Source organism: Ischnura elegans, chromosome X (assembly GCF_921293095.1).
Source record: "Ischnura elegans chromosome X, ioIscEleg1.1, whole genome shotgun sequence".
NCBI lineage: Eukaryota > Metazoa > Arthropoda > Insecta > Odonata > Coenagrionidae > Ischnura > Ischnura elegans.
Genome location: NC_060259.1, coordinates 53,078,503 through 53,094,583, shown reverse-complemented (window position 1 = coordinate 53,094,583; position 16,081 = coordinate 53,078,503). Strand labels below are relative to the sequence as shown.

The window sequence follows — 16,081 nt, the reverse complement described above, 5'->3', positions numbered from 1 at the left end:
CCGAGGGAGGTTAATGGACCCAAAGTGTCGGATTATAATTTCCTTTTTGTATTACATTGGAATATTAATAGTTATTTTTATCGACGAGATAAAGTCACTTATACCGTTTAATTTTGCAATGTGTCGGTGATGTTTTATTTTGCGTTCATTTCAGATGCTTTTACGGTCTCCTTGTCGGTGTAAAGCCTCTCATACTGCTGTTAACGGCTTTATTCTGCCTTTCTGATGTCGAATTGCTTTTCATTATGAGCAAATTGATTGTGTGATTTGCAATCAAAGATTAATGATAGATTACTTGATACTTTTCCATGAATAAATCCTGAAATATTGGCTGATGTATATGATGGTTTTTGAAGTACATTATATAAAATTGTGCTCCGGACCCGAAATACAGCATTAGTAATGTGTCTGCATGTTCCCGGGCTTAAAATGTAAGAGAAATTATCCTATTTAATAACTGTCGGGTATTACGATGGCGTTTTTCTCAACCTCCGATCGCCCGGCAAAAACATCATACAAGCGACAGGCGGGCACTGCGCGGATAGGGCAACTGCGCATCCTCTGCACCACACTTTCAAGTCATTTCTGACCGTGAGTTATAATTATAATCACAATGAAGTATAGGTCAAAGGACCGTATGGCTAGTGGCAATCTCGTTAACTACACTGCGGCAATTGATTCTCCCGCCAAGTGAGCACTGCGGAGCGACAGCCAGAAAACTCGTCGAATTGTATCAACATTGACATATCTTCATCTTCATGCCGATAAAAGAGAATGTTTGCGTTAATGCAGCTGCTCAGTGTGAAAAATTACGCCCATTACCATTCAAAACAAAAGAAGAGACATGCTGACTTCTGGAAGTGTTCTGATCCATGACAACGCCCGTCATCTGAACGCTGATGCAGCCCAATATATATTTATATAAATATTGCTCCTTGAGCAATTCCAATGGGACATTTTCGATCACCCGCCGTGCATTGTCGACTTAGTGCCGTTTAACTTCTCTGTTTACGATTAAATGAAGATTTGGCCAAGAGGGAAGCATTTTCAAAAGGGCGATGAGCTTCAGGACAAAGCAAAATTCATTGGAAGTCATAGGCGGCATTGGAAGTCGTAGGCTATCTTGTGAAGAAGGTATAGTAAAGCTTGTCCACGGGCACGACCGATTCCTCAACCGCCGAGGCGATAATGTCGAAAGTACACCAAAAGTGTGTTCAATATTTAGCTATGAAATAATTTTCAATCAATCACTTCGTCTTCTGTTCATGAGCCATCGGAGCTTGAAAAAAATGGCCGTCGTAGCTTCACCTGATAGAGTTGTTCCGAGTGTTCAGCAGAATTATTTAAAGTCATCATGTTCGTATAAAAAGATGTATGCTCGTATGTAGTTATTCATGCATTCCTGAATAAATTTTGAAATCCGTGGCAGAGGGTAGGATATTAGGTGAATGGATTAATGGTAATTGTTTATATTCATCCTAGTATAATATGAAAATAAGTCAAAATCGAACTGATAATCATTTCAGTATCATGGCTAAAAGTTACTTCATTTAGCGATGCTATGAAAATGCGACAGGCAAATGAAGGAGGTTGTTTTGAACGGAACTGCTCATTTTGTTAATAAGCAATCTAATGGCTTAAAATTGTGATATCATAGGTTGCCGTCGTTCACGTGGGCTCACCTAATCGATGAAATTTATTTAGGGTTAGACAAAAATCCTTTTTTTCAAATACCATTTAGTCAATATTATTTAAGAAATGATTTTGGGCAAAATGGAGGAAATGTAAAAATTGAATACCAACTCAAAATAAACAGTTCCAGTGATTTCTCAACCGGATTTATAAATTTTATTAGAATTTATAGTTAAGAAATTTAATATTGTGTTCATTTTACCTAAGCTTGTGTATTTCAATCCATAATGTACTATGAGCATTATTAATTTCGATCACCCGCCGTGCAATGTCGACTTAGTGCCGTGTAACTTCTCTCTTTACGCTTAAATGAAGATTTGGCTATGAGGGAAGTATTTTCAAACGGGCGATGGTTACTATGAATCTTAACTATGAATATGCATATATTTTGAAATGCATAAGGTGTTAGCATAATTTATGCATGTTGACACCTTCATGGTGCGCCATCGCATTCCTAGTATACATTTCAAGCAATTCTGATGCAGTAAATTTATGCAAATGTACCCAATTCGAATGTATTCTTCTCGGGATCACATTGGGGTGAAAAATTTTACCTCCAATGTTTCAGCGGCTTCCTTTTCCATTATTGTCATAGGAATCATCATCGAGCCGTGGAACCATTTTAGTTAAAAATTCTCACCCGGTGGTTTTCCCGAGAGAAATATTCTCTTTGTGCAAAAAACAAGAAATCCTACGTGTTTACAAGTTACGCTCAAATAAATGCATAATGGTCGTGTGCATGGCATACAAATTTAGCGCAAAATTTGCATTGAATCCACCCTCTGTTGCCCGACTGTCGCTTCTGCTCTCGACCAGTCCTTGTGGAAGTGTGTATTAGAGTGATTGGAATTACTGCGACCGTTCGCCCTCGCGTCTAGTCGATTCCGAGTGGCTGGCAACGCGATCTGAATTTGGTGCGCTTGAGATTTTTCAATCTCACGGCGAGATGAACCGTTCGTAATGATCCGTGGAAAGTTGAAATTTTCAAGTACATAAATTCTGAACGCGTGGCAAACACGAATCGTCACTTCGCGTGCTACGTGCGTAATATAACGCCATCCGTCTTTCGAAAAATCTTAGATTTCGATTTTTTTAACAAAGTGGTACCAACCTCTAAATAAATATTGGAAAAAAAGCAAAATGCATTCTTTTAAATGATACCAAACACCCATTCCGCGCATCAAAGGTTGATTGTTAAGAAATAACACAAAAGTATTGAAATTGGCCTGCACTGGGGTACAGATCTACGGCACTAAGGTCAGCATGGTAAGTTTAATTGTAAGGATTATCCGCTAGTAACGAAAACGGATCAGAATAATGGGCTCATACAGCAATATTCTTTTACTATAGATTTTTATGGAGTTGAAAAAATGAATAGGTCCGTATTTTCCCCTTTTCGATCAGTCGTCTACTTTAAGAGGTATTCGCGGCGAAAAATCGGTGGTCAGATTATGTTATGACGTCACGAGCTCATTCTGAGCCTGTCACTACTTTCCAGTCAATCTTCTCGCGCGTTGCTTTCACGTAGTTCCTTATTGTTTACACAGTTGTGAGCGATTCCCGCCCTCATCTGGGGGTTCTCCGTGGACCAATTAATGAACCGGAACTGTAATGACTCTTAGCTTACATTTGGAGTATGCTTCTCTACGGAAGTGAGGCATGAACAGTGAGAGCAGCGGATAAATCAAGGGTTGAGACATGTGAAATGTGGTGCTACAGAAGAATGACAAGGATCTAATGGATCGACGGAGTTACTAATGAGGAAGCCCTAAGAAGAGTAGGAGAGAAAAGAAGCTTCATGAAAACCATGACAAGAAGACGGAACAACCTTATAGGCCATATCTTGAGACATGATGGCCTGATGAAGACAATCGTCAAAGGACAAGTGGAAGGCAAGAATGGAAAAGAAATACCTCGAACAAAATATATGGAACAAGTAAAGAGAGATGTGAAAGAGAAGAAGTACTTAGGTGTGGAACGATTAGCTGGTAGGAGAATTGAGTGGAGAACTGCGTCGAATCATTCCAAGGATTGTTGTCCATTGATGATGTCGATGACGAGGTGTATGACGTCACCAACTCATGAAAATCTGGCAGCCACTTTCGCCTTTTTTTCAACTTATGACGGCATTGCTGAATGAGGAAGGTTTCTTTTTTCGTCGACTGTATCTTATCTGTAACTTCCGTCGACCTAATTCTTTTAATAAATGCAAATATTCTTTTCTGATTGAAGGACGGTTTTCCATTTAGTATCATTCACACACACCCCGCACCACACCCGACCAGTCCCTGCTGCACCCAGCCTCCGTGTCCACTATGTCCCGCATTCGACCGGCTGTCGTGGGTGGCGCCTCCCATAGTCGCTATGGGACGAAGGCCTTTCTCAGACTCAGTGAGTACTTATCCTGCTGTGAGAATCAAGCTAAGAGCCCGACTCGTTGCCGACCTTTTTAAATGCCAATGTCCACCTGCGCTCGGGAATACAGTCATTGTCGTTAGTGTCTCAATCCTAGGATTTTTTGTGCAATACTCCATTCTCCTATCCCCATGCCAATGCTATATGATTCCTTTTTCTATTATCCTTCGTAGCTTGCTCTAGAAAGACGAATATGCATATGTAAAGAAAATGCTGTTGAGTGCACACTTTTCTCTTGGTCTTTCCCTACTTACCTTAAGGAAGACCAAGAAACAGGTATAGTGCTACACTATGAATTTCTTATTTGTTGGGTTTTCTTGAGGGATTTTCCTATCATATTTTCCTGGTGTATGTATTGTATTTGATTCCTTAGTCTCATGACGTGGCGAACGGTGGGAGTTTACCAAGAATATGTACTAAAATATATACTTTTCCGTACTTGCGATATACGCACTAAAAATTTGGATTCGTGCATTGTCTGGATGTCTCCGTTTATAATATAGGTTTAACTTTCGGGAGCTTGAAACAAAAATATTTGCAAAGTGATATTTTTTATCAATTGCAACTGCGTCAGAAATTGCTGATGGTCATGGGAAAGAAGTGGAACCCATGCCTTTAATTTGTTAAATCTGCCCTTCAATGGCTTGTAACGGGATGAGCTTTACCCTCTCGCAACAAGCAGATCTTCGGGTTGAAATATGCGAGTATGGAATGTTTCGGGGGAATTACCTACTGTATGCCGCAAAAATGGATTAACGTTGATAGGAAATGCCACAATATTCCAATTTTTTTGTCATCCTTGTTTAAGTACCATAACGAAAAAGAAACCAGTCGAGTATTAGCGGTGACATAAAACTACTCTTGAAGCTTAAGAACAGCGAGGGCGTTCTTTCTCTAGCGATAATTTATAATGCTTTTGGCTCCTCGGGTCTTAGTATTAACGGATATCCTCAGTAAAGATAGCTCTCGCTTTAGCGGGGGTTTGCGTGTACTATGAATTCCGTTTTTTTTTAAGTCTAGTATTTCATGAATTATGAGAAACTTTGAAATCACAGTTTCCAATTTTTATTGGGGGTGTTTTTGTTATCATTTTCTTAAGAAAAAGCAGTCGATCAAGTTACGAGCGCTGCGCTGATTAGCGTACGAAACTCTGCTGGTAATAGTTTTAAAATTTCTGTTAAAGTTATGTTCTTCATCTCTTTGAGGCCTGGTCAGACGTTCTTTGGGTGAGGTAATGTTAGCTAAGTTTCGTCCGCCTTTACCTGTATCCTCAGCAATTGAATTGGCAAGTAAACTTTCCACAAGGGGATTTTAATATAATTTGGTGGCGTTAATAACTTTTGGGCTTTAGCCGAGACAAAACTGGTACACTTGGTAATACACCACCAATTTTACGTACTCATAACCAGTTCCAGAAATGGGCTAAAACCGGTTGAGCTACTATACATAAGGCTTAAATACATATTACGAAGCGAAATCAGTTTCAGTGAGGCCAACTTTCCATCAAGACTGTTTTAAGGGAAAAAGAAGCTATTTCAATGAAAAGTGGCTGTAAGTTTTGAAATTTAGTGCAGGTGTGATAACACCTGTATATTGCATGAGAATTCGTATTCAACGATTTGCTTGCATAATTTAAGTACGCATGCAAGTATAAGCTTGATCCATTTTCCACATTTTTGTGGTATATTAGAAATTGTGATTGAAATTCCTCTTTCCCCTTCAAAATATAAAATATATATCATTGAAAGAGAAACGCATACTTGTGCCCACGATGTTCTGATTTTACACAGCTTCTAGTACCGCATTGAACCCTCCAGCGTGGCCTCAGTTCAACAGTCCGTTTTTGCCACCTTGGCACCGTCTGCTTCAATAGTGAGCAAGACGTACTCTTGTCGAAGAACTAAGAAGCGATATCTGCTTTTACATTACTTATGAATACTTTTGAAAGTTGAAATGACTTGTGAATGCCTAGGACGTTCTTTGTATATTACTTTGATCAGGTTGAAGCAACCTGGCTACTGTTCCTCTCACTTTACATTTATGTACAAGAACTGTAAATGGTCCTACCTTTCCGTCTGCCAGTAGGATGTTATCTGAATTATGACGTGACATGGGCCATAACTTGTTTGTTTCTCTCTGATCGCATCCAACTCGTGGCTGAGATACTGCTGATGGCCAATTTGATTCTTTTCTTGCTCCTTATACCCAGTACCGTTAACTATTTAAAAATAAAACTCATGAGATATCACCTCCTCTTATTCTCATGTTATTTCGGTAAACCTGTGTATAACCTAAGGCCGAGGTGGGCAGAATTTTCGGGTCAAATGCTCAAATTGGAGTAAATGAATGGGTGGCAAATACCATTATTTTACCGTGACATTTTCGTGAACGAATGCATTGAAATAATGCACTATTTTCAATCGCTGGGATTTAGAAGTAAAATTTTCAAATTTTTGAGTAGCTAATATGCCCCCGAAACAACTGGATAAGTGTGGACTGTGTTATCACACCTCACGTTTTGGGATTATTTGATTTCCGGGAAGGTAGGGAAAATGTCATCGTTACACCGTATTCTACAAATTCCACAATTTTGGGTGCATTATCACGACATGTATCGTCGCCGGAACACATCTTTTCTTGAAATTGACATTTTCTTCTCCCTACGCTCATTATTTTCCATAGGTGGATATATTGTGCTCAAAAATTTTAATTTGGCATGAAGATCTGAAACTGGTGGTGATTAGAACTCTAAAACCGTGTTCCTTCCTATAATTTTGAATATCCGCAGAATTTTGACGCGGTAACGGTTGAAGTTGGGTTACTCAATGCTTCATTTTGCGCGGCAACAGCGCTGTCGGTTTGGAGAGAATATTGTTAACAGATATAGCCCCTATATATGGGTCATTGTCCTTTCTTAATTGTGTGAGTGAATGTTCATAATTTTTTTCTATCCATATCCAGTTGAATAAAGGTATAATTTTCCTGTGGCGTGTCCTTCAACCGATTAATGTTTGCGATTTTTGCACTCGTGCGTTGAAGTTCATATTCAAATCTATCGATAAGCTTCATACATTTGATGCTCAGCATTCAATAGGAGAGACCATTTTTACCCTCTGTAACTAGTCGTTTCTTCTCAATGCTTACATTCAAGTCAATAGAAAACGGATGATCGCTCTCTATTTTAATTCTAGTCGGGCCTTAGACGACGTAAATATCTTGAAGCATGGCATGCTAGAGACCATGACGCGAAATAAATATTTCTTGCTATTTGCTGGGAGGCTGTTATAACTTAAATTCATCTTTGATTATGATGAAAACGTTTCAGGAACTGCCCATTCCATGAATGAGTGAGAAATAAAATACAGAAAATGCAATTAAAGCGGCATACATTTTTACGTAGTCCATGGCCGTAGCAAGTGGGAGGGCAACGGGTATAAATCCCCATAAATATTTGGAAGATACAGTCTAACCCCGTCCAGATTAACCCCGCGAAAGGAATTTTACCCTCCAAAACTCGCTCCGATCCCCCCGATTTTATTTTGTAAAATCGGCCGTGACGCTGTCCGCCGTATTGGTGAAAATTCTCGTCTTGACATGGAGTCCAGAAGTTATCGTTGTTGACGTAGGACACTATTATAAGTTTCGCCTGGAGATTATGATCGTGAACACGGATTGTGGTCGAATTTCACCCTATCTACCTACCACTGGTGTTGGCTGGGACCTCAAGCGTTTCAGTCACGAATATTACAAACAAGGATTCTCAAGTCGGCTTCTATATGTGTCGTAACACACAGCGCAATGAAATGGGTTTACAAATGCCGCCGGTCGCGTCGCTGACGGAAAAAATGATCCGAGTTTCACGGGAAAATATGGCATATACGGGGGTGTTAACCTAAATTTATATCATGATGATTTGGTCTATCAAATTCATAACTTTTCCAAGCTATTCCTCGCAATTACGAACACTCTACTGCAAAGTATAGGAAAAATGTGGATCGGATTGCATTCATCACCGCGCCGCGGACATTTTGGAAAGCGGATTTAAATGCGACCGATGTGGCAACAGAAATCAGCCTTCTATGGGATGTAATTGGGCCTCCTCTCCACAGTCCCCTTGGTTTCTGTTCTCCTCTAGTGAGTAATTTTGAATCGGAAAACTACGAAGTCGAAATGATCCGTTATATACCTAGAATCTGAACCCTTAAATTGGGCTTAAGCTATGTTTCCACCCACGTCCCAGGGGTACCTTTCTCTCTTCAAATCTCTTACACTTTTTTGTTGCATCAAGGCCGTTTCAATGGGACCAGGGCCTTTCATCTTCATTTCTTACACGACATTGGCCGTTTATGGAGTCCTGTTTGGCGGTGTCTATCGCGTGGGCTTTAAAATTCGTAATCAAGATTTGACGGTGAGGTATTTAATAGACCAGAGAGTACGATATCGGACTCCAAAGACCGGATGTAGTTGGGATTTTTGATATGTCCGAGTTTTCGTATGGTTCAAGGAAAAAGGAAACAAAAAATACGAAAATGTGTTGTGTGCGCTAGAGGAAAAACTCGAATCCTACTTTGAATTCATGATACTTGCGGTGAGATTGCAGCAGTAAATAAGTCTATAGATCGGAATCACAAACGGTCTGGATTTGAGAATTAATATCGTGGATGATTTCAGCTGCCCGTCTACTTAAATGCTATCATGTGTATAATCAATTTGTAAAGAAGCATCTGTAGATATACGTGAAGTTACCTCTTTGATTTAAGTTATCATGTAGTGTAATATGCTATAATTTTATGGAGTTGCTTCATTATTGTTAGCTAAAAATCTTTGTAATCCCGAAGAAATTGATATTTTGCTGCTGCTCTGCAGTGAAAAATAGGTTTTCATGGAAGGCCATTCAAACAGAACAACTTAATTTTTAAACTGTACTGGAATTGACATTACCAAATACAATATCGAAGTTGATAGGTGCTTACCTAATCTTATGGGTTCTGAAGATCGTTTTTTGAGTCATGTTAGTGATAAAGTTGAGGGCGCCTATTACATGTTGCCCTTTTTCTGAGGGGACTGGAATGCCCGGAAAAAGTTGGCCTCTTTTGATTTATTGTTTTTAATATCAGCCAATATCTTCTGTTAAAAGTGTGGACTCAGAAGTTTCGAAAGGAAGAAAAAGAAAACAGAAGAACACACATTTTTGTCTGAAGAAAACGGCGTGATAAAAATAGGAATAATATCCTTATTTTTTCCAGTTATATGCCTATCGTTTATCGAAAATGCGACAAAAGGATCGCCAATGTCGCCAGATGGTGTCAATCGGTCGCCGAAACGATGATTTATATATTTCCTAAAGGATTTCCCTTAAAGCAGTAAAGGTGTGGCTCTGAAAAAAAAATCTTAAAATTTTTAACATCGCTGCCATATTTTACTTCGCATCCTATTTCGAGGAAGAAGTAGATGGCGTGAGTGGAATGGGCTTCAAATACTGCACCGAGTCCGTGAAGCGCGAGGCGAAAATGTGATTGTTTCGCGCGGAACTCGTGATTCCGGTTGCTGCCTTTGCAGACAAACGTGGTCTCGCGGACGCTGTCTTCAACTTAAATTTTTCTCCTCGCTGTGGAAGTGGGGGAGGGCCAGAGGGGACGGATTTTTTCGCCTCTTCACGAAAAACAGTTGTCCCCACGAAGCTCTCTCTCGGGTCGTCTCCCTTTGACTCGCGCTCCGAGTGAGGAAGATTCTTTCGAATGAGTGTGGAGGGGGAAACTCGAGCGAAGGAGAGGAAGTGAAGGGGAGGAGATGAAGGGAGAGGGAAGGAATGATGATGAGAGGAGGCGGCCGAGAAAATAAAGATGATGAGCAAAGGCAGAAAAGGCTGGGAAGAGAATGCGAAGCAAGAAGAAGTGAAGGACGAAGATGCCTCGCAGAGGAGACGGAGAAGAAGGTTTGGCGAAAGAGAACAGTATAAGATGAGATAGCTAATAAGGAGCGCGGGCCAAGGAGTGCGGTGCTTCAAAGATTGACGCACGAAAAAGTGCTCGGGTAGAGGGTGTTATGAAGAGAGGGATAGAGCAGTGTATGATAGGATAAGGGTAGCAGTGTAAGAAGAAGAATAAGCAGGGAAGAGTGTGGTGGAAAGAGCAAGGGGAAGGGGAGGACGATGTGAGTGAGAACGGGTCAAGGGAGAAGAGCATGCCAAGAAGAGCGGTTTAAGGTGAGCAGTTTAAGGGGAGCAGTTTAAGGAGAGCAGTTACGGAAGAACGACTGAAGGTGAGGAGAGAAAGAAGAATAAGAAGGAGTGGAGGTAAAGTAGGAAGGAAGAGGAGTGCCCCACTTCGCCCCCCCCCCCCCCGCGAAACGCAATTCCCTCGGGGCACCAACGCAATGGAATCAATACGCGGCGGCCTCCGTCGCCGGCTCCTTCTGACCCAAATGCCGCCGTCGACTGGCCCGTGGCGGGGGCTGCGATGATGTGTCCACCCACCCACCCCCGACTGCTTTTCCTTTCACCTCAGGCTCCGTCGTCAGTGTTCCAAGCGATCGCGAGACTGGAGGTTAGTGCGCCCGAGCAGTTGGACCGTGGACTGGAAAAGAAAAGCCGCCGCGATGACCTCCCCGGAGTGGAAGAGCGCTCCCTCGAGGACCAAGCCTCGCTTCGGTATGTCTTGGGACCGACCTTCTTGTAGCCTCTGCAGACGCCGCATATCCGTCGGAAGACCGTTTCCCTCCTTTAGATGTCTCCAACTTTCTCCCGGCCTTCACGCGCGTGGTAAAATTCGCTTTGTTTAACCGATAGGAACGAAAAAAATTAATCGGTGAGAAGAATAACTAACTTGGTGGTCCTGGGGTTGATTACCTATTGTTTACCTAAGGAAGCACTGATACCCGCGATGTAGGCTTTTGGCTTCGCGCCGCAGTGTAGCGATTGCCATGGCAACGCATTGTTTGGAGGTTTCGAATTTACCTCAACGCCAGCGTCGTGTATCCAATGTGGTCGTTGCTTCGGTGGAGGCGAATATGAACGCTGTATTTCGCAGATGGCCCTGAATTATCGTATGGAAATCGCTAAGACTACGTGCCTAGAATGTCGGCCCTTAGTAATTTCCCTACTTGAGGAAACGGTGATTAACTTTCAGGCTTCTTAACTTCTTCTTTTTCTAACAGATATTTTTTCCATTCTACCCCTAAACAAATCTTGTTTTATAAATTTCTCTGAGTGTTTGAACTCTGGATTCTTGACAGCGGCTCACGGGCCATACCGAATGCAATTTTAAGAGGGCAGTTTCCGCTTCACCCATTCGATTCTTGGAATAATTGGTCTCCGTTAATTATTCTTGAGTCGAAAGTTGTTGTTTGTTTCAGAACCGCTAAAATTACTTCTTATTTTATCAGATGAATTTTTCATTCTTTATTTCAGACCTTCGCGTTCAATGAATCGTGTGAATAACGTTTTTATATTACCTCGTGTTTAATTTAAGAATTTTTATCGGTTTACGGGAATTAAGTGAGACAGCATCATAGAGGAGTGGAGTGCTATGGCCTTCCTATTCTTTTGGGCTTGTTCCTTGCGAGGATAACTAAAGTAGTGCCCTTGCGGAAGGGCCCCAAAGAATAGAAAGCCCTAGACCCTCAATTTACCTATCTAGGGTACGGACTCACGAAATTCCATTTAGCTCTCTTATTCTTTTCTCCGAATAAACAAAAACTTGCTTTACAAACGCAAGCAGCGCGTAAAAAGCTGGGGTAATAGTGGAGACCAGTTCAGGCATCGAAAGGTTGGAATGGGATGCTAGCATGCAGTCTTCTGACGGAGATCCTCCATTTATATTCGCGGCCGTTCCGTCGGGTCTCAATGGTCGTATTCCCCTCCCGGCGGTCCACTGGAAAGAACAAAGGACACACACCTTGTCCGGCCACCCCTGCCCCTCGAAGACCCTCCCCCGCCGCGATTCCCTCGGGAGTGGAAGGGCACATGCTCCGCTTCTCTGTATATACATGTGTCTTTTTGAGAGTCGGTGAGCAGAAATGTCGCGACGAGGCTTTTTGTAAAGTGCACGTCCAAAAAGCGAATCGTGAGGCGGAGAATGTCGCCCACGAGATTCACGTTCCATCCGACGCCAAGGCCGCGGCTTCGAACCCCTCCCGTGCATCCGCCGTCTCTCGAAGTACTCGAGTTTTGTACACTTTTTGCACGCACAAGACATTTTCTCAAGTGTTATTCAATGGCTAGGATACTGTTTAAATTGTTCTCGTCTTATTCGATTGCGACAGAAGTTAATGTTAATACTGTTGGTAATATTTTCCGTGTTATATGTATCTGCAATAGTTTTCGCTAATTTATTATTGTAAAAACTTGTATTGAGCTAATAACTCTTTGAAGTGTTAAATAAAATGAAAAAGAAAATAATTAACATAGGCAATGACAATTCGGTGTTGAAAAATTAAGGTACGTACGGGAATATTGAGCTTTCACCATTGCTAGTTATTTCACTCGAGAGTTTTTTGGGTAGCTGACTGTCTTATATGCACGGGAAATTTCTCCTGTTAGTCACAGATTTGAATAATTATAGTCGTTCAAGCTTTATTTGATTGCGCTTGCAATTAAATGCCATTGCTGTCTCAAATATTTTATGCCAAGTGATGTGATTTTCCATAAATACTAATTTAAAAAAAGAGATTTGGGTGTTGAAGAAGTCAGGATCGTATCTGATATTGGGCACTCGCGATAACAAATTATTTCTTTCGAACGACAGTGCGTCGTTTTTCATATAATTCTGAAACTGGGATGTTTTTTGTTGTTTGCGGTTTATTTGGTAGCGCCTGACATGTATCCCATGATTATTGGTAGTTTTTTTGCACCCTTTTGTCTTGTAAACTAATTATAATGAATCTAAAATGGCGTATTGCTGTCGAAGAAAACAAGGGACCCATCAAATTACCGAGCACTCAAAATTAACCTTTTATTTCGCTCAAATTTCCTGCGAGTTGGACACTTTTTCTAGCGCGGGAAATGCATCTGCATTTCTCATGCCCTTCTATGGGTATAGTGATGCTTATAATTCTTCACGGTTTATTTTTTATTGGAATTCGATTTTAGTAATCTTATATTCATATTCGTCTCATGTTCGGTGTTAAAATCTAAGACTGAATTGTAGTTATTGAAAAGGCATGGACAGAGAGCCCATGCGGTTAAGTCTTTTTGCTCGAATAATTTTTTTTTACGAGGAGTTTAATTGCACTAACTTTAAATGTCGCCAGCGGTATTTCTTCTTTCACATCGTGGCGTTTTGTGTGTTTTAAAATTTAAATGCGAGGTTGTCTGAATCGTTTAATCATGTCCGACCATCGAACTTTCTCGATGAAAAGTTGACTCACTGGAAAAGTTTTCTCGCGACGAAAGTTTTTGGTTTGAGTAGTGGAGTGATTTGTAATGGCTTTGATCGATCTAATGCGGTAATACCTCGGAAAAATAGTCAATTTTTGTACAAGCCTCTTCCACCATGCTTTATTGGCCCCATCACTTGACGATTGCTTTCGTATTTCGCATTTGTTTACGTCATAGGGTTGTCACCCGTTCAAGAGCATTCTTTTATAACCGTGTGGGTGACGCAGAACTTCGAATACTTTTTTCGGCATTCTTTTCTTTCTCCTTCGGACGCGCTGGAAATGGGATTTTCGCCCCGACTCTGACCAGTGACAGTGACCCAACGCCACCGATAAAATGTCTCCGAGGCCCAACGATTGGGCGTCGGCGACATTTCATCGGCGAGTCTGGCCCACATCCCCATTCTCCTCGGGACGTCGAAACGAAGTATACAATACATCATACACACAGTAATTCAACCGAAAGATCGGTTTCGATAGGTGAGGGTGGAGCTCACCGCGGACTCAAACACAGGCATATGACTGAAACACATTCAGGATAGTGTATTCACCTCATTCTGCCATTCTCTCTATAGTTAAAAAAATCGAAAGTTTCCTCCCAATTTTCATGACTTGGTGACGTGATTCGAGTTCCGGTTCTGTAACTAGTGCAGGATAGAGCGTTTCCCTGCCCTGACTGCCTTACTCGGCGAGGAATTTTGCTGGGGGTGTGCAAAGACTTCACCTGGGATTTGAACCTCGGACCCTTCTGTCAGGAGCCATATGCTCCACCCACTGTGCTATCACACTCTCCATATAAATCTTGAGGTATTGAAATTGAAATATATTCTCCTGGAACTACTCCCCAGTCGCCCCATTATGCAGACATATTCCGCCCTCGGCGCTCTCGTAGGTCTCCTGGTGATGAAAGACTTACCCCACCCCTTCGCTCTCCATGACGCAAACAAGCAATTTTTTCCAACTAGGCTAGAACGCACCACCACCCCTCCCATCGGTTTTCCCCCTTGAAACTACGACAACCTCACCTAAGAAAGGTATGCACAAATCTAGGCCCCCGGTCATTAAGGTCTTGAAAATTTCGAGGCGCCAAAATGACGTAATTTTGTCGGCAGCGCGTAGAAAATTTCGTACATTGACGTTCAAAACGTTAAGAGTCATCCATGTGGAGACGTCCTCACACGCGCAAATGTCGAGGCTCCGCCACGTTAGATCTCACAGATGAGGGCTCTTTTTATTTAACGGCGCACGAAAACATTTTCTTTCGTCACAGCGGCGGACCTATCTGTGGCCGATCGGGGCAAGTCATCTTACTTATGTAAGGACCCTCCACTGTAACCCGAAATCGCTCTAAATATTCGGTAGATGGAAGGAAAAGATAATTTTTAACGAAACAAATCTTCCTAATTCGGCCATTCTCTCAAAAATAAAAAAACGAAAGTTTCACCTAATTTTCACGACTTGATGACGTGGTGACGATGAAGAAAAATATATAAATAAACCAGAGTTCCGGTTCTGTTACTCCGGTTCAGTTAGAACCGCTCATTTAGGGAAGGAATTTCTCACAAGTGTGTAAGAAACAACGCGAGGTATGTACTACTTGTAGAAGGTCCAGGAGTTGCCGAAAGGCGATTACCAGGGCATTATGAGTTTTTGACGTCATTAACCAATCTAGGAAAGGGTTAAGCTCGTCGGTTTGTCGTAACGAATAGCTCGGGGGACGGATCTTAAACGGAAAAATGCGCGTCTCTTCATTAAAAAAATCATTCTTGATCGACAATGAAAGGAAAATGTTGGACGCACCCAATGAGGGGCTCGAATAAACTCGACGAAAAATCCTGGCCGAACCGGAGTCCTCGGCCCCTTGGTAATCACATGCAGTCCCCACCTAGGCTGCTTGTACATTAGCAATTCTTTATTGCCAGTTACCTTCAGCTAGCTACCTCCAGCATAAATTCGGGACATGAATTGGGAAAAATCTCGCGGAAATTGTCTGATAAGAGAAAATCAGTTACTATTAGTGACTTAAGAAACATTCTTCAAAATTCTGACGCAAGTTCCTGCGAAATTTTGAAAAATTCTCATGGAAATTCTGTTGAATAGGGCATATTACTATTCCTCGACTGGTATTTCTTCGTGTCTTATTTCTTGCTTAAACTTAAGATATATAATAGCGAAATTAACATGGTTTGTAGAGTAGACCCTATGCAGAATTTACCTGTTTCATCCGTAATCTGAAACTTAACTACTCCAAAATTTCTCAGGTGATAGAAGTTAAATATTTAAGATGCCGGTAAATTTTGAAGAGAGTTTACATTTCCTGAAATTTTAAGATGTGAAAGTAAAATTTAAATTATAAAAGGCAAAATATGACCGATCGAACGGGTCTGATGCGTCCACTTAAGAGAAGGATTACCTACTCCATATCCGTTGAATCTCCGTGAAATAACAAATTGGTGTTCAATTGGTTGAGTCTCAAATGCATGGATCAGCTGATTTTACTGGTATAATTGCGGAAATTGCACACACTGATTTCTGCAGTGTTGTCGATATTTGTAAAAGTTCGTATTGCTATTACAGTGACTCCTTTAGCCGCCTCACG

At 41.4% G+C, this 16,081-nt stretch overlaps 2 protein-coding genes across 4 annotated transcripts in view; one reads left to right on the top strand and one right to left on the bottom strand.

The window, feature by feature from the left end:
• Window positions 1-16,081, top strand: part of LOC124171757 (glucose-6-phosphate 1-dehydrogenase) — a 184,759-nt gene that overhangs the window by 67,757 nt on the left and 100,921 nt on the right. The window contains exon 1 of one of the 2 annotated variants that reach the window (XM_046551048.1): window positions 10,614-10,756. The exons of the other annotated variant lie outside the window; for it this stretch is intronic. Coding sequence (XP_046407004.1) covers window positions 10,705-10,756 — 52 coding nt within the window. The 5' untranslated portion in view covers window positions 10,614-10,704. Of the gene's footprint in view, window positions 1-10,613; window positions 10,757-16,081 lie in introns of those variants that run through there. 2 annotated transcript variants of the gene reach the window in all.
• LOC124171759 (transmembrane protein 43 homolog) overlaps window positions 1-16,081 on the bottom strand; it is a 100,454-nt gene that overhangs the window by 79,306 nt on the left and 5,067 nt on the right. The gene's annotated exons all lie outside the window — the stretch shown is intronic.